This window comes from Colius striatus, chromosome 7 (genome assembly GCF_028858725.1).
Source record: "Colius striatus isolate bColStr4 chromosome 7, bColStr4.1.hap1, whole genome shotgun sequence".
Lineage (NCBI taxonomy): Eukaryota > Metazoa > Chordata > Aves > Coliiformes > Coliidae > Colius > Colius striatus.
The window spans coordinates 1825627-1847363 of NC_084765.1; the positions used below are offsets into that span (position 1 = coordinate 1825627).

A 21737-nucleotide genomic window follows, 5' to 3' on the forward strand; every position below is an offset into this window, starting at 1 on the left:
GGGGCAAAAAAACCCCACCAACCCTCACAACAAGAAAAGCCACCCAAGGCAGAGCAGGTGTAGCTTTGTGTAGGAGCTGTTCCCGCAGCTCGGCTCCGCTCGCCTTTCCCCGAGCCCGCCCGGGGATGGGGAAGGGAGGAGGCGGGACCGGGATGCGGGGAAGCGGGGGCTGAGCCCTTCCCGTCTTTATATGCGGTGGAAGGAGGGATGGGGTGGGGGGTGCTGGAGCTGACGAAGCGACGAGTGGCGTGGAAAGCGGATGGTACCGCTGCGAGGGGCCGGGGAGGTGCGAGAAGAGAGGGATGGGGACCCCGAGACCGGTCCGGCTCTGCGGCTTTTCACCTGGGAGGAGATCGGGCAGAGGAACGGCCAAGGACCAGCGCCTCAGGAGCGGTGGCTGGTGATCCAGAGGAAGGTTTACGATGTCAGCCAGTTCTACCGGAGACACCCGGGAGGGGCCCGGCTCATCGCTAGCCACGCCGGGCAGGATGCCACGGTGAGCGGCGGCAGCGGGGGGTGATGGGGATGCGCCTTGGGATGCGGCGCCCGCGGAGAGCATCGCCCAGCCACAGCTTGGGAAGGGAATTGGGTGGGAAACGAGGGGGTTTGGAGCAGGGGTATGGAAGGTCGCTGCTCTGTGAGAGCTTTCCAGCCTCGCGCTATGGAAACGGCCGAATCGCTGAAGGCTTCGGCTGAGAAAAGGCTTCATCGAGTCCAACCGTTAGCACGTCCCTCAGTGCCACACCTACCCGGCTTTGGACTGTCTCCAGGGGTGGTGGCTCAAACACTGCCCTGGGCAGCCCGTGCCAGGGCTTGGCAACTCTTTAGGTGATGAATTTTTTCTTAGTATCTAATCTAAAGCTCCCCTGGCACAACTTGAGACTGTCTCCTCTCATCCACTTGGGAGAAGAGACCAAGCCTTACCTTGCCACAACCTTTTAGGTAGCTGGACAGAGACATGAGGTGTTCCTCTGGCCTCCTTTTCTCCAGGCTAAACCACTGCAATGAAGAGGCTTAGCCCATGGGGCAACCAGCCTGTAACTGTTGATCCAGCTGAAGTCTTCAGGACTACTCTTCCCCCCCGATCTTGCTTCTGAAGCTCCTGTGATCTGCAGTGATTGCTTACACAGGGTAAGGTAGGGCAGCTGCCTCCAGAGACATATATTTAGGCAAGGTATCCCTCCCACACAGCTCCTAAATGCATGACTTGGAGGGAAAGCCAATACAGCTTCCCCAAGCAGTCTGCCAGAAAAGCTTCTGTAGTTATTGCACGTGGTCCTTCTGACCCTGGAGATGGACAAAACTGGAAGAACCATCCAGTTAAGGAGTGAGCAGCTGCTGGCAAGTTTAGTGTGTGGGCAAAAGGACTTTGGTTCATCACCATCCCTTGTCTGATGTGGAAACCTGTGGTAAAACAACCCTCCCAAACTCTCATTAAACTCCCTGGAGTTCTTGGCTTCTGGGATATTCAGGGAGGGTATAAAAACCAGTGGTAAATTAACAGAGATGTGATGAGTGTGATTGTTGCCTTGCTGTGTGTTTTGAAAGAGAGAAATCCAAGAGAAATTGATCCCCATCTTCCACATAGCAGTGATATCTGAAGCTCATGGAAGTGAAAATAGTGTTCAGTACACTAAGTTTACCTTTCATTAGCTGCACTTTGCACTCTGTATTTTCCATCAGTCATTTCTCCAGTCAGTACTGTCAGGTTTCTTTCATTTTAGGATGCTGGAATAGCCCAGAGAATGGATGAACTTGGAAAATGCACATGTTTTGTTTCTGGGATCTGAGCTGGCTCTTATAGTTTGGTTCCATATCCAAATCATTAAGCCCTGCAAGACTTCAGCCACACAACCATTCTTGGTAAACATTTGCCCAGAGTAACTCTGGGTCAGCAATGCAGTAAGGCACTGATTCAGTGTAAGATGACTGAACTGAATGGGTGGTGCAAAAGCAGGGATGGAAGCAGATCAAGAACCCCAAAGCATGGATGTACAAAAGGATTTTTCCTGCATGGTTGGAGAATCTTCAAGGGAAAGTTCCTCTCCTACAGACTAAATTCAGCTCAGTCTCAGCTGTGCTTCAGGGCTCCAGCTGCTCCCTTTGTGCCCTGAAGTTGTCTCCTCTGCTTTTCTTCATCCTGTTCTCACTGTGCCCACCACTGCTGTTTCAAGCTCCTGTCTTTGAGGTCAGTAACACCAGGGCTGTGCTGACAAGTTGTGCCCTTGCATTCATTTCCTTCTGAACACTTCCAAGCACGAGAGAAAACCAGAAAGTTCTCTGGTATCACTTGGTCCTGGATTAAATGCTCCTTGTCTTAGTTTGGGAATGGAGTTCTCCACTCAGTGAATAAGAGGAGCCACGTTTTCCTTTGAAGCAGTCACATTTAAAGAGCAATCTTCTCTTCTGACAAATTGCACAACCAAGAAGATTCTGAGCTGCTGGTAAGAAAGGTCTTTTGGGCACTCAGATGCCCAGGAAGATGGGAAAGTCCCTAACATTGGGGTTGAGAAGAGGGGGAATCAAAAAAGGCAAGGGAACTAGACTCTGCTTTATGCTGGAGATGCTTTCAGTGCTGTGTCATGGAGCTTGCATACCTGTAGTAATTGCAGTAGTGGAAGTCAGACCCCTTCCATTTGCCAGCTGAAATAAGATCTCTTTTAAGAGCACAGGACACACGAGGAGAGAAAGATCAACAAAAGCTTGAGGAGATGGAAAAGTAACCAAGTCATCTTTGCTCTTGCAGCTCCTCCACAGTGAGTGTGTGTGTGATAACAGGGAACTGCTGACCTGTTCCATTCCTCTTGTGCATTTGCAGGAGGCTTTTTTGGCATTCCACGTGGACAAGGTGCTGGTGAACAAGTACTTGAAGCCACTGGAGATTGGGGAGCTGGCACCAGATCAACCCAGTGTTGAGCCCACTAAAAATGTAAGTCTGCCCTTGGAAATCAGATCAGAGGTAGATTAAAGGGAAGTGTTCTGAGATAAGGTCTTATCAGTGTGTCTCTGTCAATGTAGCTCCTGGAACAATGAGGTCCTCAGGCTTCACATTTTTTTTGTACTGACTCTCAGAACACATTAACACTGGTCTAAATCAACATTATGTGCTGGAGATGCCCAAAGGGGAGCTTTTCTTACCACAGCAACTCTACATAAACAGCTGAGCCTTGTTTTGCTCTCCTGAATATCACAGCTATCACCTTTTCTCCTTCCCCTTGCTCTGAGGAAGAGCTCACCACAAAGTCTTTCCAGTTGCCAGTAAACAGTGAGACTGGATTCCCTTCTGTTGTAGGTGTCTGCAGGGAGAGACTGCAGGAAGGGTGTTTTAGCCTTGAATGAAGCATTGCCATTGCCCTTCTTGTAGCAGTCCCAAGGTCTTTTCCTTATCACAGTCCCACGCTTGGTGTTGAAATAGGACAAGATGACACATGGCCCCGTGTAACTCAGGCATTAGGAACACAGTTCAGAGCACAATTCTGGCTTTCCCAGAATGGCATGGACACCCCTCCTATGTAGGTGAGAACCTCATAAACCCTTGGACCCACCCGTGGCCATGCCTTGCCTCTTTCTCAATTCCACAGCTGGCTTGCCAGAACCTGCACACACTTTGCTCCATGCAAACTCAATTTTCCCCAAATGATTGGGAAAGTGGGCTGGGTAGGCTTCTTTCTGGGCTGGGTTGCATGGAGATAGGAATCAGGCTTGGGAAGCAGCTGTGGAGCTGGCAAAGCCAAAGGTGGGGTGGGGTAGCACCTTCTTCCATCCTCCTTCCTCAGGCCAGGTGGGCTGTGGGTGCCACTTTCATAGAGGTATTTAAGCCTCCCCTGTTCATGTTGGGAAGGGTAAAGTGGAAATAGATATTGGAACTGGTGGCAGATGAGGACTAACTTCATCCCAAAGGTCTGCCACAGAAGGGCACGCTGTGTTCATGCACATACACCTTCCAGCAGACAGCTTCCATCTGGGCTGTACACTACCTGCCAAGAAGAGGACAGAACAAGCACCAAAAGAGAGGTCTTAGAGGTCAAGGGTATGATGTTGTGCTCTGTGCTGGCTGCTGCTTGCTCCTCTGCTCTCTGTACCTTATCAGGCAAAGACACAGAGAAGCTGTAGGAGGGCAATGATGACTGCTGGGAAGCTTTTTTCTCCATTAAAAGTGGTCCTTGGCTCTTGAGGCTGCAGTGCTACCCTGCAGACACAGGCACCCTGTAACACTGGTGTTTCCCACAGAAAAGGCTGGTGGAAGACTTCCAAGAATTGTGTGCTACTGTGGAGAAAATGGGGCTCCTGAAGCCAAATCAACTGTTCTTCTTCCTGCTCCTCGCTCACATCCTCCTCTTGGATACTGCTGCTTGGCTCATTCTCTTCTACTTTGGGACATCCATAATGCCCTTCATGGTCTCTCTGGTGGTGCTGACCACTTCCCGGGTAAGCAACTAAGTCTCCTGCATGTGCACATGGACTTGCAGCAACTTTCATACACATAATACCATTGGAGTTGTGTAGTTCTACAGAAGGTAGGGTGGTGTAGCACCTTCTTCCATCCTCCTTCCTCATGCCCATCAGCCTCACTTGGAATAGCTCTCCTTTGTCATTAGAAGACAACTGCTATATGGCATGTGCTTACAGAACATGTAAAGAAGCAATTTTGCATGTGGAGAGCTGCCACTAAGCCTAGTCTGAGCTTCTTTCAGCAAGAGATACCCTGGGAGAAGCCTTAAGAGTATCAGGATTTCACAGTTCCTTTCTGGTTGTGTGTCTGGAGCAGTGTCTGAGAGAGAAATCTTGATGTTTCAAGGCAAAGAATGCCTGTGGCACCACTCTGCTCTTTGGTTCCTGTCTTTCTTCCCCTCTCAATGTTTTCTTTATCCTCTTGTAGGTCCAAGCTTCATGGTTACAACATGATCTAGGACATCATTCAGTATTCAGGAAGACCAAGTGGAACCACTTGCTGCATAAGTTTGTGATGTGCCATTTCCTTGTAAGTACCTGACCCTGAAACACTTGCTAGATTTGATGGCTTTCCTGCACAAGGGTATGTCCTGAAGACTCTGTGGAGCTTTTGTGTTCAGCATTGGGTGAAGGAGGGGAATGGGAGAGAATCTGGCTCAGCAAAGCATTGTACTTTTCATGCTGTTCTTCACTAAACCAGGGAGCATCAGCCAAATGGTGGACTCTTCTGCACTCCCAGCACCATGCCAAACCCAACTGCTTCCACAAAGATCCTGATATTGATATGCACCCCTTCTTGTTCACTCTGGGGAAGAAATTATCTGTGGAGGTCAGTGTTTGTGTGCGTGTATGTGCTCATGTACTGGGAAAGAAGAGACTCTAGTCAGCAAAAAAAGCACAGCAGCACAAAGACCTACAACTAAGATGTGATGACAGTTTCTGAAAACCAGATTGCTTTCATCTGGGTCTACTGTCTCCAGCCTTTGTTGTTGGGTCACAGTTCACATTAAGTTCCTTTAAAAGTGTCTTGAATAAGCTGACAAATGGTTGCAAATTAATTAGACCCAATGCATCATATATATAGGGTGGAAAACCCATCAGCAAAAAGCCTAGTCATGGTTACAGCAACATAATGACCTAGTTAAAAAACCTTGGTAATTAATGATCATTAGATAAGCTGTAAACATAAAGCATGTCTGAAGTTGGCCTGGGATTATTACTTGATATTACTTGAATGTAGATAGAGGTGGATTTGCCATGTCCATGCCTTCTAGGAGAAGGCAGAAGCCCTGCTGTGAAAGGCAGGCAGCACACCAGGGCTGAATAACCAAGGGCTGCTCCTGTAGCTCTGTGGGACTGGTGGTTGGGCAGAAGTCATTTGACCACACAGGGTGTTCTCAGCTTGGATTGTTAGGCCACTTCCAGGAGTGACAATCTAAGGTGATGCTGATCCCCTTTTGCTGTGCAACCTCATCAGCAGTGAAGCCTTTTTCTCCTTGGAAGGCCTCTGCCATCGTGAGACTGTCACTTAAAGTGTGCTGTTTTTAACTGAGAATATAACTTAGCCTTGAACTAGGCAATATTTCACAAAATGCCCTGTGGATGTGCTTAAGAACACAAACCCAAGGGGATTCACCAGTCCAAATTCACCTCTCAAAATGCTTTGAACCATAACCTTCAGGTTACACCAGCTTTTCATGCAGGAGATGTCCAGGTACAGTTTCTACCACATCATTCCATTCTAACTTAGAAAATGATGCTGTGACACCAGTTTCCTTCCCACCATGCACCAATGTGGGCTTTTCTCATGGGCTGCTGCCCATGTTTTGGCTTGTCATGGGTGCATGCAGAACTACTCTTCAACAACCACTGATTTATCCTCCCCTACTGCTGACAAAAAGCCTCAAGTTTGCTCACCAGCTTCTGCAAAGAACTTCAAAGCTGGGAGGCATTCATAAGAAAAGGTGTAGCAGGCATGTAAACTAACAGGACAGGTACCCAAGAAGTAGGCAGGAGGAATGAGGGTTGTGGGAAGAGGACAAGAATAGTGCCTCTGGGGAAGGGAGAAGGGAAAGCAGCCTGTGCTGATTGCTGAGCTAACACTCCCTATCTTTTTGCTGTTTCTCTTCACAGCTTGGGATCAAAAAGAAAAAATACATGCCATACAATCACCAGCACAAATACTTCTTCATCAGTGAGTATCTCCATTCTCCTGCAATACCATGAGGGGTATTAATAGGGCTTGTAGGTTTTCCTTTGGACCTGCAGGACTTGAGCAAAAGTCAGGTACTTTGGTACATTAATGAACATAATAATCAGTTTGCATCTAATATTTGGAGGAGTTGAAGACTTGACTGGATAAAGCCCTGAGTAACTTGGTCTGGCCTCTTAGCTGATGCTTTGAGATCATCAAGTCTCCTTCAGCCTGGATTATCATGTGGTTGTATCAGGTTTCTGTGCCCTCCTTGACTTGAAACACCTTAACTTGGTTTGAGAATTTCTAACCAAATGGCTTGTTTCAGGGCAGAAAGAAATAGTGGGATACACTTCTCCCAGGTCACCTTAAAGCTGGATGGCTTTGCAAAAAACAAGTCTCCATCTAACTGAATGGAGGAAAGAAGAAAGACTCTTAAGTTGCTAATTAAGGGAGTTACTTGGGAGAGTGAGATGAGGGCTCCAGGGATTGTTTGTGAGCAGAATTTCTCCACCCAGGGCTCACTCTTGCCACCTTCTTCCTATTGTAGTGAAGCTTTATTCCTTCTGCAAAGCAGCACAGCTTCAACATGGGAGAAGGAGGTATCAAGACAAGATGAGTCTGAAGCGTGTGCTTAGGACTCTTGCCTGAAGTGTGGACAGGATGACTTTGAAGTGAGTGAATTAGCAGGGTTAGTTGAGATGTGTGTACCTCAGATATGCAACTCTGAGATGCCTAGTTAAGGAAGGTGATCTTCTCCCAGATCTTCCTCATCCTCCACAGTGGCTCTGAGTTACAATGCCATACCCCATCTTTCAGTAGAGTTCAAATCAAAGTCGTGATCTGTGGGGTTTTCTGTCTTGGTGTTTGAAGTAAAAGGGAGGATGTCTCTTTGCAAGGTTGGTTTTGAGTCCTTGCAACCCCAAATCCCTGCTAGGCAAGGGATTTAAGATGTGTTCCAGGTGTTTCCCTGCTTTGAACAACTGAATGAGAAGCCAGATGGGCTTTGGGGCTGTAGAAGCCACTTCTCAGAACAGCTCTCTGGGCAGAAATGATGAGTTCATGGGCAATCTAAAAATCCAAGCTAGGTCCCAGCTCCATTTCCTAAACATACTCACCTCTCCCCACTTATGGCACCATTCTGTCTTGGACCTTCTCTGCTCAGTTAAAAAGGCTAACACGAAACCTCAGGTTTACAAGCACTATCAGATGAATGAGCAGACCTAGACTTGTTGAGCATAACTTATACAGCATCCTAACCTGTGTCAGGTAGTTTCTTTCTTGCAAAGTGGTTGCTGTGATATTCAAAAGGATTATTAAGCTTCTAGGGTCTACACCCTCCTTTTTTGATGGGTGACACATAAGCAGGAGCAGGCTGCCACGCTGAAGAGCAGCAACTGTCCTCTGTCGAGCTTCAGAGAGCTTCTTGTCTTACCTCTGGTTTACCTCTGGAGGTCAGCAAGCTCCCAGGTTGCTTGTTGCAATATCATCCAGAAGATTCTACAGCTTCTCAGGACATTGCTGCTCAGGGATCCTTTGCTTGCAGCTTGATTAGCTGTCACTCAGTCCACGACCTTACCAGTGACAACCAATTCTCCCTTACAGCTCTTCCTCCGCTCCTGTTTCCCACCTACTTCAACATCCACACATTTTATATTGCATACACAAAAAGGTATTGGGGGGTAAGTATTGCTGCTTGTGCAACCAAAGAGGGGTCAGTTGTGGGTCTTCAACCTTTTCTCTGAACTTGAAGCCAGCTTCTGTCCAGAGCTCAGTCCCTGCTGGGTGCCTTTCACTTTAGCCTAATGTGACAGTTTGGTGCAGTGTTTTCAGGGGCTCTGCAGACTTTCTGCTAAACCAATGGTGCTCCCCAGCTCGATGGTAAAGGCCTGAAAAACAAGCAACAGGCTGTTTGGCTTTGTGCTGCCTTGTGTCACTTGCAGAGCCACGCAGTGTGCTGCCCCCCTTGGATCTGGTGCAAGGACCAGAGTGGTCAGGAGCAGGAGGGATGTGGATCTATAGGAACTGCTGTTGCTTTGTCAGCAGCATGCATACCCTTGGCATGACTTCCTATGCCAGGCAGCTAGGATTCAAGCTGCAGATGATGCATACAGGAGGACAGAGCAACTTCCAGGCAAAAGGAGATTGTTGGTGTAGCACTTAGTTAGAGCCCTGGGAAATGACTTTGATACAAGTCAATTCATGTTCCTGAATGCATAGTCATTTGCTAATATATTAACCTGCTTACAGGGTGTGAATGCTCAGCTGCAGCTCTGTTAGAGCAAGACAGACGTGGGAAAAAAAGAGTTATTAGCTTCTGTTAACTTGGATTGCTCTGGATGGTTCCATTTAGCAACCAGAGACAGAAGCTGAAGATTGTTTCCTTGCACATATGACGTGAAGCTTAGAAAAAGACTTGAGCAAATGTAACTCACAATTGTTTCCTTTTCTTCTTGTCTCTGCTTTTGGTAGGACTTGGCCTGGATGCTGACCTTCTACATCAAATTCTGTGTCATTTATGGGTCGTTATTAGAAATAAAGAGTCTCCTGGCATATTATTTTTTAGTCAGGTGATGTGTCCTTAGAAGGTTTTTCAGCCTTCCTCTCCATTCTCCTTCCCTCTGTGCCTGCCTTTTCCTGCCTTTGCTCATCTTTCTGGGTTCCCCTTCACCACCTAATGTCTTTTTGCTCAGCTTTTTAATCTCATGAAGTTAACCCAAGACTCTTCCAAGCTCAGTTGCCAGTTCAAGTTTGAGTTTGGCAGCAAAGAGACCTCCCTGAGTGCTCCCACATTGAGAAATACTTACCTTATGTAACAGTCACTGCTTTGGGTGTTGGGTCTGCTGCTGGTTAGGGAAAGGGAACATTGAACAAACAGCTTAGCCTGGGCTTGCAAATCACAGAATGGTAGGGGTTGGAAGGGACCTCCAGAGATCATCCAGTCCAACCTCCCTGCAGAAGCAGGTTCAGCTAGATGAGATCTCAATGCCAAAGCATCATCCAGCAGCGTTGGCTTGAATGGACAATCCACTCTCCACTTGGATGGTTTCACTGATTCTAATCAATTTGGTCCTTGGCTGCAGATAAAACAAGATGAAGAGCAGGCCACATCAGTTTTCTAACAAAACATGTTAAATAATCATGAGCTTCATAAGGAAGTGTGAAACTCCCAGCTTTTGGAAGCTCTTCCAGGTGCTGGACTAGTAAGGCTGGTGTTCAGCCATGTGTTTGGAAGCCTGCCTAAGCTGTTATTTCAAGGGCTCATCAGTGACCTGCTCACCTGGTACTGAATTTTGCCCTCTTGTGTGATTGTACAGGATGCTGGAGAGCAGCTGGTTTGTCTGGGTTTCACAGATGAACCACATCCCTATGGACATTTACTATGACAAAAACTTGGACTGGGTGTCTACTCAGGTAAAACATTTTCCATTCTTAATTGTGATGATGCAGGTACAAATTCCAACCAGAACACAGGTCCTCATTAAGGGTGAAAAGCTGTTGGTAACTGGGAAATGAAGGTTAATAGGAGAACAGGATCCAGTTATGGAAACAGCACAGGAGGGCAGGAATGATGAGTTCATGGGCAATCTAAAAATCCAAGCTAGGTCCCAGCTCCATTTCCTAAACATACTCACCTCTCCCCACTTATGGCACCATTCTGTCTTGGACCTTCTCTGCTTATGTGGAGACAGAAGTTTGTGTCCTGCTCATGCTGAGCAATCTGACACCTGCAGAATGCCAGTGTGGTGTCTCCTCTTTGCAGAGAGATGCATCAATAAAGTCTGAGCATCACAGCAGTACCCTGCCATCTCTGCTTTTCCTGCACATGTAGGTTTGAGAAGACCCAGGAGGAGCTTTTGACTGTTCACATGCCTTCACAGGACCTAGTTTTACCATGGAGTTTTACCATGGTCCACGTCAACCAGTCTACATACCTCTGCTGGTCCATAAAGCTGAAGGAGGATTATGATCCTTGGCTTGAGGTAGCTCAGGTTAGACTAAAAGAAAAGAGCAGAGCAGCATACCTTGGACAAACAAGAGGCTGCACTCACCAATCTATACTGACTTTGCTTCTCTTTTCTCTCCTCTAGCTCCAGGCAACATGCAATGTTGAGCAGTCTCTGTTCAATGACTGGTTTACTGGGCATCTGAACTTCCAGATTGAACATCAGTGAGTAAACACCCTGAGAGGGAATTTTCTTCCCTCTTTTTCTAATAACTACTCTTTCCTTCTTTTCTTTTCTCCTCCCTATTCTTCTTTGCTCTGAATTCTACACTGTAGTTACAGGGCAGCAAAGGGTTTGTCTTTCAAAAGACTGAAAGCCTTAAAGATAACAGCAACTCCCAAAGCTTCATTAGACTCCTAGGAAGGTGAGAATGACTAGAGACAGCAACAGGATCTATCCAATGCAATAGCTTGTAAGCAACAGTGAAAATGTACATGCTGAGGCACCCTGTTTGCAATCTGAGGGGAGTTTAAACCTCCTATAATGATTTATGCTATTGCTCTAGAGACTGAGATGTGCAACTGAAGTACAGGCTGGTGTTTTCTGTGCTGTGGAGATGGTTCCTTCTGGAGAAAGGGGAGGGGAAGAAGTAGTTTCTTCCAGTCTATGGCACCACTTAATTGGAGAAATGTTGCTTCAGAGGTGCTAGAGACAACTGTGGAAAACAATGGAGGGGGGAAAGCAGGCAAGTCTTGGGAGTTACTCATGCTAAAAGCACAGCAAGGGGAAAGGAGAGCCAGGAGCAGCTAAAGACCCTGCTCAGGGAGAGCTGGGTGGTTCCTGGGAAGTCATAATGAATGTCAAATGTAGCCTTTCCTATGGAGCACTGGAAGAGAATCTATCTGTCTCTTGCTCACAGCCTATTCCCCAGAATGCCAAGACACAACTACTGGAAGGTGGCTCCTCTGGTGAAGTCCCTGTGTGCCAAACACGGCATCGAGTACCAGTGCAAGCCGCTGCTCACCGCCTTTGCAGACATAGTGCAGTGAGTAACGACACACAGGCAAAGCACTGCACCAGGATTAGCAGAGACTGCAATCCTAAGAACAAGAGTTGTCTTGTTCCCTTACAAATTAACACACAGAAACCCCCATTTCCCTTCTCCCCATCAACACCCACCTCAGCAGCTCTGCATAACGTGGTGTCTTGTGCTCTCTCTTTGTCTCTCCCAGCTCTCTGAAGAGTTCAGGGGAGCTCTGGCTGGATGCCTACCTACACAAGTAAGAAGACAAGGCTGGATGGTACCACTCACAGCCTGCCATGCCTTTGCAATGCCAGCAAGCTTAGGAGCAGGGACCACGAGTGACTTTCTGGCAGAAGAAAATGGATAAGAACTGAAGGATACGATTCCAATAGATAAGAAGTTACCTGAATCTTACTTCTGGTCTTTCCTGGTGTTTTGGTTCAGATATATTGAGTGCCAGCAGGAGATGAAGGGCTAGAACTGAGAGAAACTCTTTGCTAACTATGATTGAGGAAATATGGCCAAGGGCATTTCTGAGCCTGAACATATGTTCAAGTCAGATTAGGGACTGGTGCAGCTGCACACACTTGACTTCATGTCAGAGTCCCCTGACCTTTTATTTTTGTTAAGGTGGTCCTCAGGTGGAGGGTTTAATGCTTCATATGATGTTTGCTTACCTGAAGTGAGTTGAAGTTGTACAGGATGTGGAATTACAGAGGTGTTCAATGTGCTTAAATCACAATAAATTATACTAAACTACATCTCACCTGGAGTACAGCAACTGCAAGCTGCAGCTGAAAACCAACATTGATGTGTTTCCTATTTACTGTTCTCTAGAGCACCCTTCTTGCAGGCACCCCCAGTTGTCAGGGAGAAATACATGGGCTAAGAACAGCTCACACCCACTTTTCTTTATTCATTGCTTGGGGTTTTTTGTACTCTGGGCCCTGTGAACCCTCCCCAGGCTGCTCTGGCTGAGCTGGTTATAAACCATCAGCTCTCCACTGTCAAGTCTGTCCCCCAAAGTGCTTTTAAACTCTTCAAGCCTGTCCTCTTCCATGCTATATACCCTTTGTCTTCACTTCTCAAAGCTGCTACTATTATAACACATGTGAATTTCATTTCAAGGCAGCTGGATCTCATTTTACACCTTGTTACTGCTGCCTCTATAAGACTATGATCTACCTCTGTAAGACTATGATCTACCTCTGTAAGGCAACTATGATCCTACTAGAGAAAGAAGAACTAAAAGTAACATAAATAGACATTTGCTCAAAGAGAAAAGTTGCTGTTGCAGCTAAATAAAATAAAACCAAGTTGTAGACAGGCCAGCAAAAAGATCAGGCAGAGGAAGCCTGACACACCTCAGTTCTGAGGCTTTGCAAACTCAGTACAAAGTCAAGCCATTATTTGTCTCCACATTAGTCACATAAACCCACTGCAATCCCTAAACTGCTGTTATACTTGGTAGAATCAAGTTCAGAACTTCTGCAGCTGAAGAATGTGTATTCACTTTCATGATGGGGAGCAGGTTTATTTCTCCATCATCCTCTGAGACTGCCAGTAAGCTCTACTCACCTGGAGCTTGAGGCTTACAGGTGCTGCTGAGTAGGGCTTTTCTGTCAGGCTGTGTTTCTCAGCTCCTCAGGCTTGCCTCAGCATTGCACCTTGGCCAGATGCTAGTCATGGGGGAAGTCACAGTAGGTAAGAATACTTGTAGAATAACAGGGCTCTAGCAAAAAAGCACTAAACAGTGAGCTAATGCCCAGCACAGTGCCATGAATAAAAGCCACTACTGATCAGTGTCAGAGGTTCAGAGCACAAAAGCAGATGTAATACATACACAAGCTATCATAGTATAAGAATAAGCAACCCCCTAAAGCTGATTGTGTGCTTTTGTAAGTCTCTATTTCTTTGTCAGGGACAAACAGTGACACAAATGGGTGTTTCACTTAGCTCACGTGGCCAGTTTGGCTGAAACAAAGGCCACCCACTCCCTAGTTGGGAGGGGGTCATGCACTCCATCACTCTCCCCAGAGCCTCCAGGGCATGTAGCCTCTGCTGAGCTGCCCCTCAGAGCATTCCTTGTGTGTTTCTTTCATCTGCCACATTGCACAAATCAAGCTCTTTAACAAGGAAAGCAGCACATTTTTCTCCTGGCAGGGCTTTTTGAGGAATTGTAGGGAAGGAGGCACGGGTAAGCAGCAGGAACAGTCCAAGTCTCCTGCTATTAGTAGCAGAAAATACTCAGATTAGCTTTCTCTAGCCCATGGTTAGTTATATTGATAGTCATTAGTCATAAAGCTAAAAATAACAGTAGCATTTATCCACCAGTACATGTGAATAACAGACCTAGAAGTAACACAACTGAGCTCCTGGAACTGAGCTCTCTCCATCACATGTGGAGTGAAATCCTTGCTTCCCACTGAGGTTTCCAGCTCTGGGAATGAACCTGAGAGTTTAGATGACAATTAAAATCAGGTGAGGAAGGAAGGAGAAAAGAAAGCAGGGAAAAGGGTAGAGTTGGATAGTTGCTTATGCAAGTCCTGCTTGCAGGAACAACAGCCACATGAATGTGACACGATGCAAAGCTGCTCCTGCTCCACACTGCATCCTGCCTAGTTTTTAAATGAGCCTTGCACAAGGTTAAGTGCCAGCCATTTGGGCTCAAGCAGTGGCCCTATAGGGCAAGGAAACAAGGGTATAGGACCCAAGGTAAAGGTTTGAAGTGAGACACAGACTTTTATATGTTGTAGCTCACTAAGGTAAGGCTAATCAAGCTCAAGTATACTAAGGAAGTTTTGAGGGTTCAAGATTAAACTGTGTTACATGCATGGACTCAGATTTAGGCTTTGCCAGGCACAAGGTCACTCAGAGAAAGAGGCTCATCTTGGTACTTTGAATCACCCTTGACAGAAGGCAATATCTTTGCATTTATTAGTAAGACAGTGTGTTCTTTATCCTAAGTGAGTACCACTGGGACTACATCCTTAGACTGAAATAAAAGCCTAACTTGGAAAGGAGACTTCAGGAACAAGAAATACATTTGAGTATAAGCAGTCAAGAGCCCCTTCTCACAATGATGAAAGTGATAAGGTTAATAAATACAGATCTCACCTAGTAAAAAAGCAACTCCTAAGAAAGCCTCTGATTAGATAATGAATGAACTTTGTGTGGTTGCAATGACTGTCTGGGATTACTCCTGCCATGCTCAGTGCTGACTTGTACTTAAATACCTTTAACCCAGTACAATCAGCCAGAACATGCCAAAGATGTGTTACTAAACCATTTGCTGCCTTGGAAGATGTGCAACTTTGTTTAGAGGTTACCAGCACAAAGTACAATGCCCAAGCCATGGGAGTAAAAGAAGCGATTCCTGAAAAGTCTGTGGGAGAAGGAAGGAGTGAAGCAGGACTCAGAGCACTCTCAGTCAGTCACAAACATCACAAACACATTTCCACTATTTTAAAAAGCCTACCTTAAGTAGTCTCTGGGAATAAATCCCCTTGGGTAGATGAAAGGCTTGAAGACCAGGATTTGATTTCTGGACCCACGACACCATTAGGCTTCGAATGCAACTTGCAGCCAAGACCCCTGCAAGTCAAAATGCAACAAAACCCACTTGTATTAGCTGAGGATCCAACAGGATGAAAATGAGGAAAGGTGTGTGCAAGAAGGCTGAGCAAGATGGAGACAAAGGGCTGTGGATAAATGGGGAATAAAGCTTCAGTTATATGAATCAACTCCAGAGCAAACAGGAAGAGTTGCCAGATTTCCCCCCCAGGTAGCTTTGACCAGTTTGCTCAGCACTGCAGGTGGCAGAGGTTTAGCTGAAGGGCTGCTTGTGTTATCTCAGGAAAACAGAGAGATTTCACAAAGATACCACTAAGAGGGAGCATGAAAGAAAGAATGGGACATGTACAAATGAGTTCCACAACCCACCAGAAAAGCAGGACAACAAACCAAACCATCACTCTAACATAAAGCAGTTAATTGTGCATGGAGACAGAAGGGAAATTACCATCCCCACTAGAGTGTCTCCTCTAAGTGTGGAGAGTGATGGAGACACTACAAAATATTAACTCACATGCTAAAGCAGAGCCTTTATTGCTGCAAACTCTCTTCCAATGGTCACACTTTGAAATCAGAGGTCCAGGACAGACAGTTTCCACTGGAAATAATATTGACAAGGTTTGAGTTTGAAATGAAAGGGGGTTTTTTTCTGATAAAGGAAAAAAGGTCTGGTTTAACATCACTGTGTGTGAAAGAAATCATTTCATATGGTGGCACCTCATAGCTAGATATTAAGTGCATGAAATAAGCACATTGTTTGTCTTCTGTGTTATGAAACCAAAAGATAAATAACACAAAGCTTTTGATATTTAAATACAAAGGTGAATTGATTCAAACAACGTTCAGACCTTAGCCAAACTCTTTATAGTGTAAGTGTTGAAACTATTCCTCACCCTGCAGGCTTTACAAACTCATATGTCTGTGTCTATCAGGCAGGTGGCTTCACTCAAACAAAAGCTTGCAATTTATTTAAAGGGAAAGCAGCATTTAGGAGAAGTAATGAACCTCAAAAGCACCTTGGAATGTGCACAGATGCAATAAGTAAAGCAATGAAAACGAGCTCAGGCTTCCCCACTGTTGCTTTTCCAACTTCCACAATGTCAAGGACATTGTCAAGACCCTGGAGAAAATATGACAGGTATGGTTAGGCAGAGCTATGTGCTTTCATCTCCTTCTTATGTGCCAAATTTGATCCCCACCCCCCCCCAAAATATCTCAAGCCACACAAAAAAGCAACACCAGGCTTATTGAGTTATTGAACTGAGTTTAGCAGAAAGATTAGAGGGAAAAAGATGCAAGGGAGTTAGACTTCTGTTAAAGATTACACCTTTAGGCAGAGCAAGCATTGCACAATTGAAAGCAGCACTGGTTTGGCCAGCTTGCTTGCCAGGGGACCTGCTGTTTGAGCAGAGATGGCTGGGAACAGCTTGTGCAGCCCTGTGCTGGGGCAGAGGGTCAGCCATGCCATGTTAGCTAAAGCAGGCAACAAAAGATGATGGCTGGTCAAACAGGTCATTTATTCTGTGTGTTTGCCTTTGAGCTATTGTAGGGAGACAATGAGAAGCAACATGTTTTAAGAGTTGTTTTCTAAAAGGCAGGAGGAAACTAAAAGAGGCTGAACTGCAGTGGGCTGAGTAATGAAAGCTGAAGGGGAAGGGAGAGGTGGGTGTTTGGGTTCAAGTTTCCCAGTGGTCTGTGTCTCTTAGACACCCTCAGCCTTAAGTCTTAATAGTCTGAGTACAGAAGAAGAGATATAACTGGCACATGAGCTCGGTTACCTGCTTCTTCACACATTTCTGACAACTCCAGCATCATCTGAGAGGGAAAGTCAGACTTCAAGCTGAGCACTCACCCAGCTACTGCCCCAGGAAAGGCTGCCTTAAGGCATGTTGCATTTTCATGCTGTTTGGGGAGTGCTGCAACTGCAACTTAAGTCTGCAAACAGCATCTCCCATCATCCTTCCTCCTCAGTCATTCTTACAACACACGTGCACAAGCTCAAAGACAGATTCCTGAGATGTAAATGTAGAAAATGGGAAAGGGATGAGATGCTTCCCCAGCTGTTTGTTTGCAGAAGAGTGTATCCACTTGTGTGTTAACCCTGCTGCTGTCAATCCTGAATCAGCAACCACTGGGACACGAGGATTTATTGCACTCAAACAAACAAGCCAAATCAATTAAGAAAACAACAAAGTTCCCAACACTGGTCAAAGTTTTCAAGCAGTGAAACCTGAGAGGAAGGAACAAACACTAAAGTTAACAGAGCAAACCTGTGGAAAGCATCTGTGTGATTTATCACATGCTACAAAAGTTTTTCTTCTGCCTTGTTCCATTATAGCTTGGAATTGGAACATTAGATGCAACCGTGATGACAGCAACCAGGCAAAATGCCTTTTATAACCTTGGAATAGTGAGATAGATGAAGATCAAGGTATTTGTGAGGCTTGCAAGGAACTGTGAAGATATTAACCTGCAAGTCCTGAAAGGAAAAAGCAAAGTAACCAGTGTGTGCTGGGTTTTTAAGGTAAACAGCAGGGCATCATCACTTGATGAAACAGGCTGACTAGGCTGAAAAAGGGCACCAGAAATCACAGCACTAGACCTCCTTGATGCAGCTTCTTTGCTCTAGTAAGCAGGATGCAAAAAGAATGGGTTTCAATTAAAAACCCACAACTAACAGTTTAGCAGGTTTGAGTGCACAACCTGAGAACAAACTCCAGCACAGCTCCTGAGGGCCTGTTTACTCTCAGGCTGCAATGCCCTGAGATTCCCAGCTGCACTAGGGTTGAAGGTTGACTTTGGCCTGAACCTCACCATGACAAAGTTTAGGCTTTTATCACACTACTAAATCACACAGGCTCTACAGAATCCAGGCAGTAAAAGTGGCATCATTACCAGGGAACTCAATTATGTTTAGCCTTCATTAGCTTTCCCTGTGTAAACACAGAACCCTTTACAACCTTTTGCAAGCACAGGGCTTTTTGAGGAATCTTCTTCAGCTTAAATGATTCATCCTGAATCAGAACTACCTCAGAACTTCCCAGTTTTCCCAGGAAAAGTACATCAATGCTTTCTCAAAGGGAAAGAAGAGAAAGGGAATGCAACAGATGCTTTGCAGGTACCTTGAAGAGCTATTTGTGAGCTGATGGTGCAGCTCTGGGTTCAAGAGCTAAGTGGGAATCTAGCACTTACTGACCAACCACAAACCTGGCAAAATTGCATTGATTTAATCTACAATCACAAGAACAGAGCCTCAGTGAGTTCTGTCCAAAATGGTCTTATGCAACTGCTTAAGTGATGTCATCAAATCAGTTGTGGCAATGCTACGCTCAAAATCCATCTTTGCAAGTCAAGGTGTGTGTCACAATCACACAACTGTGAGCCCAAACATTGCTTCAGATTGAGTTCTGGAATATGGCCTGGGAGGAATGGTCAGGCTTCACCATGCCCTGCCTATCTCCATGTTATCTCTTATCAGTGAGAGATAAGAACATGTCACACATCACTGGATTGATTCCCTTCTGCAGCCCCAAACCTCACAGCAAACAAACCTCAAATTGCAGAGGGAACCATAGAATGCTTTGGGTTGAAGGGACCTTTACAGGTCATTTAATCCAACCCCCTGCAATGAACAGAGACATCTTCGACTCAATCAGGTTGCTCAGAGCCCCATCCAACCTGGCCTTGAATGTTTCCAGGGATGGGGCACCCAGCACCTCTATGGACAACCTGTGCCAGTGTTCCACCACCCTCACCATTCTCACACTATATCCAAATCACAGCACTGTAGCAGCTATCAGGGAGAGGATTAACTCCATCCCAGATGAAACCAGGACAATGAGTAACAGGTGTGTAGCATTATTTGTCAAATCCAGGTGACTAAATGGATGGATGCAAGTCCTGGACACCTACACAGTGCTTAGCAGGCACCTTCTCTCACTGGTTTCCAGCAGGCAAGGAGCTAGCTAGGTTCAAGAGGAATCCAGGGCTTACTGCTTTAACTCTTCTTGGAAAACTAACTAATCCAAACATACCTCACCATTTTCCCCCTGGAGAAGATTTAGCAAACCCCTATGCTCCCTTATCTACTGGCTCAGCCCACTTCAACCACTGTCCACCAATGGCTTTGGGCCACTAGAGTGCAAACGTTTTGGGAGAGGGAAAACACCCTAGGACTAAAAGGGAAAGGCCCAGGAGGGAGAGGTACTCTGGGAAGAGGTATCATTTCCTAAGCACGTTTCAAATCCATTCCCAACTTCACTGTTACACCTGTGCACCTAAAATAACACAGGAGTAGGAAAGTGTTGAACAATTCTCCTGCACACCTCCCTGAAAAACTATTGCAAGCACCTGCCAAAGCAGTGCTTCATTTTGCTTGAACACCAAGTCAAAGCACCAGTGAGATTGTGACACTTTTTATTCTCAAGGGAAGCAGCTGTACCTGGCTTTAGCATCTTGTTTATTTGAAGAAAGAGCAGTATTATTCTTGCAGTGTTGCCTCAATCTTTCAGAGGTTTTTGAAAGAGCCAAGCTTCATAGTACAGTAATGGCCACAGGCAGGTTAGCAGCACAGAACATAGGTGAACTACTCTGAAACTGAGTCTTCAGAGCACAGGTAGCTGCAGAAGATACCTACCACCTCCTGAGCCCCTTCTGTGTGTTCTTCACCTTCTGAACAAAGTATCTTCCCTCTCTTCCTCATTCCCTAGTGCTCCATTTTCTTTTCTGACTTGACACCAACCAAACTTCAGCCCAAGCTCTCACCTACTATAAGAGACAGTAAAATTTAGTAGTGGCAATCATTTATGGCCATGGTCAGACAAAGGCCACCTGCACAAAGTTCAAAGAGCTGTCCATGGTAAAACTCCCTCCTTAAACCTCTACAAGTTCACACCACAGTGCTCTCTCCACAATGGGCCCTGGGTGTATTTATCCACTGTAAAGTAACCTTTGCAAAACAGTGTACAAGGAGGCATGAGACACAGTTCCTTACCTCCAACACAAGAGCAGGGATTTAGGAACAAGATAACTGCAGTAAGAACAGCAGAACTGAACCTTTGGGTAATACAGATGGTAGAATAAACCTCTGCACTGAGAGCTTTTGAAAGGCTGGCTCTGAGACACTTCAAGTGCTGTGCTTCAACTCTACTGAACTACTAAGAACTGTCCTTCACTAAAATTTGACTAAACAGCGATAAGAAATTGGATAACCTTGTGACCAAGTCTGTAAACTGCCAAGGGTTTGACATCAAAAGCAAACAAAGGTTGTTCAGCAAACAGAGGCTTAAGTAAGGCATCATCGTCAAAACCCACAGTGAAGCAGGACAGTAACTTTTTCCCCCATCCATATGGGACACAAGGCACTGTTGCACCACATTCTTTTCTGCATGCCTAGCAAATTAAAGAGAAGGATCCTAACAAGCAATTTCACATATCAGAGCTAAGGTGGACTTAGTGCATGGCCCCTCCACACAAACTCCAGGCATCAGCTTTGAGTCCAAAGCCTTCATTGGCAGTCAGGGTCTGTGCAGGCCACACCACTGAGTTTGAAACAGACACCAAGTACTCAGAACTTCCACAGCTTCTGCACAGTCTCCAGAAAGAGGTGAAGGTATGGACTTCCCAGCTGAAAACAAGACTATTTGAAAACATTCACTCAGAAACCAGACGTGTCGCCAAGAGAGTTTGAAAGTCAGTTTTATTGGAGAGATACAAGATGAACACAATAGAACTCATTTAGCAGAAAACCCAACTGGAAGATTAAGTCTTGCTTATTCTTTTCCAAAACTCACCAGGATTCCATGTTCCAGCAAGAAACATTCCCACCCATTCATGTATCTCCTTAGCTAGAACCTGCCTGATCAGGTAAAAACCCAGTTGAATCCCAGAACAGAGTAGTCAATCAGCTCATATTCTTTTACTGCATCTGTATCACATCTGATTTCTCCCCCAAAAGGTTAGGAAATGAGTTAAGTAGCTTTCCACAATGTAATAGAACAGCACTGGGCATCTACTCTTCTTTATCTATCTGCCATCACTTCTTGGATTGCCAATTCCCACTTAAATGCCAGATGAGAAAGAACTCCTGCTCAAAAGGCAAGGAAACAGACCCAGAAATGCACTGAATACTGAAATAAAAGCCTGCAATGATTTGAAATGTGTGTAGCATTTGCTTGAGGGAAGGAGCTAGTAGCTCAGCTCTGAAATCCTTGTATCATCACTCCTGCTGTTTCCAATCCAAATACAAGTGAGGCAGCAGCAGCAGGCAAACAAGGAAAGCAAATATTTAAAGCGAGGGGTAATGCTGTGCAACTAGATCTGGACTAATTACATATACACTCATTTTCATCAAGATAAGAGGAAGAAGTAACAGGCAGAGTAGTAGTTAAAGCTTGCCAGGACTTTGGATGCTAAGTGAGTTGTCTGAGCCTATTGAGCACACTTCTCAAACTCTCTGAAGTTAGTCTTCACAGCACAAGTGTGGAACATGGATGAGAGATTTGATCCAAAACTCCAGCCAGTCTGGACACAGATTGCCCCATAACTG

The 21737-nt window shown here is 45.7% G+C and overlaps 1 protein-coding gene across 1 annotated transcript; it reads left to right on the forward strand.

The window, feature by feature from the left end:
- The first annotated feature begins 259 nt into the window (after positions 1-259).
- Positions 260-11903, forward strand: LOC104562342 (acyl-CoA (8-3)-desaturase). Its single transcript, XM_010208387.2, has 12 exons — positions 260-496; positions 2819-2929; positions 4231-4428; positions 4880-4981; positions 5153-5281; positions 6586-6646; positions 8252-8328; positions 9119-9216; positions 9964-10060; positions 10738-10817; positions 11513-11638; positions 11826-11903. The coding sequence occupies exons 1-12, from the start codon at positions 260-262 to the stop codon at positions 11875-11877; spliced, it is 1368 nt and encodes a 455-aa protein (XP_010206689.1). The 3' UTR covers positions 11878-11903.
- The last annotated feature ends 9834 nt before the right edge of the window (positions 11904-21737 follow it).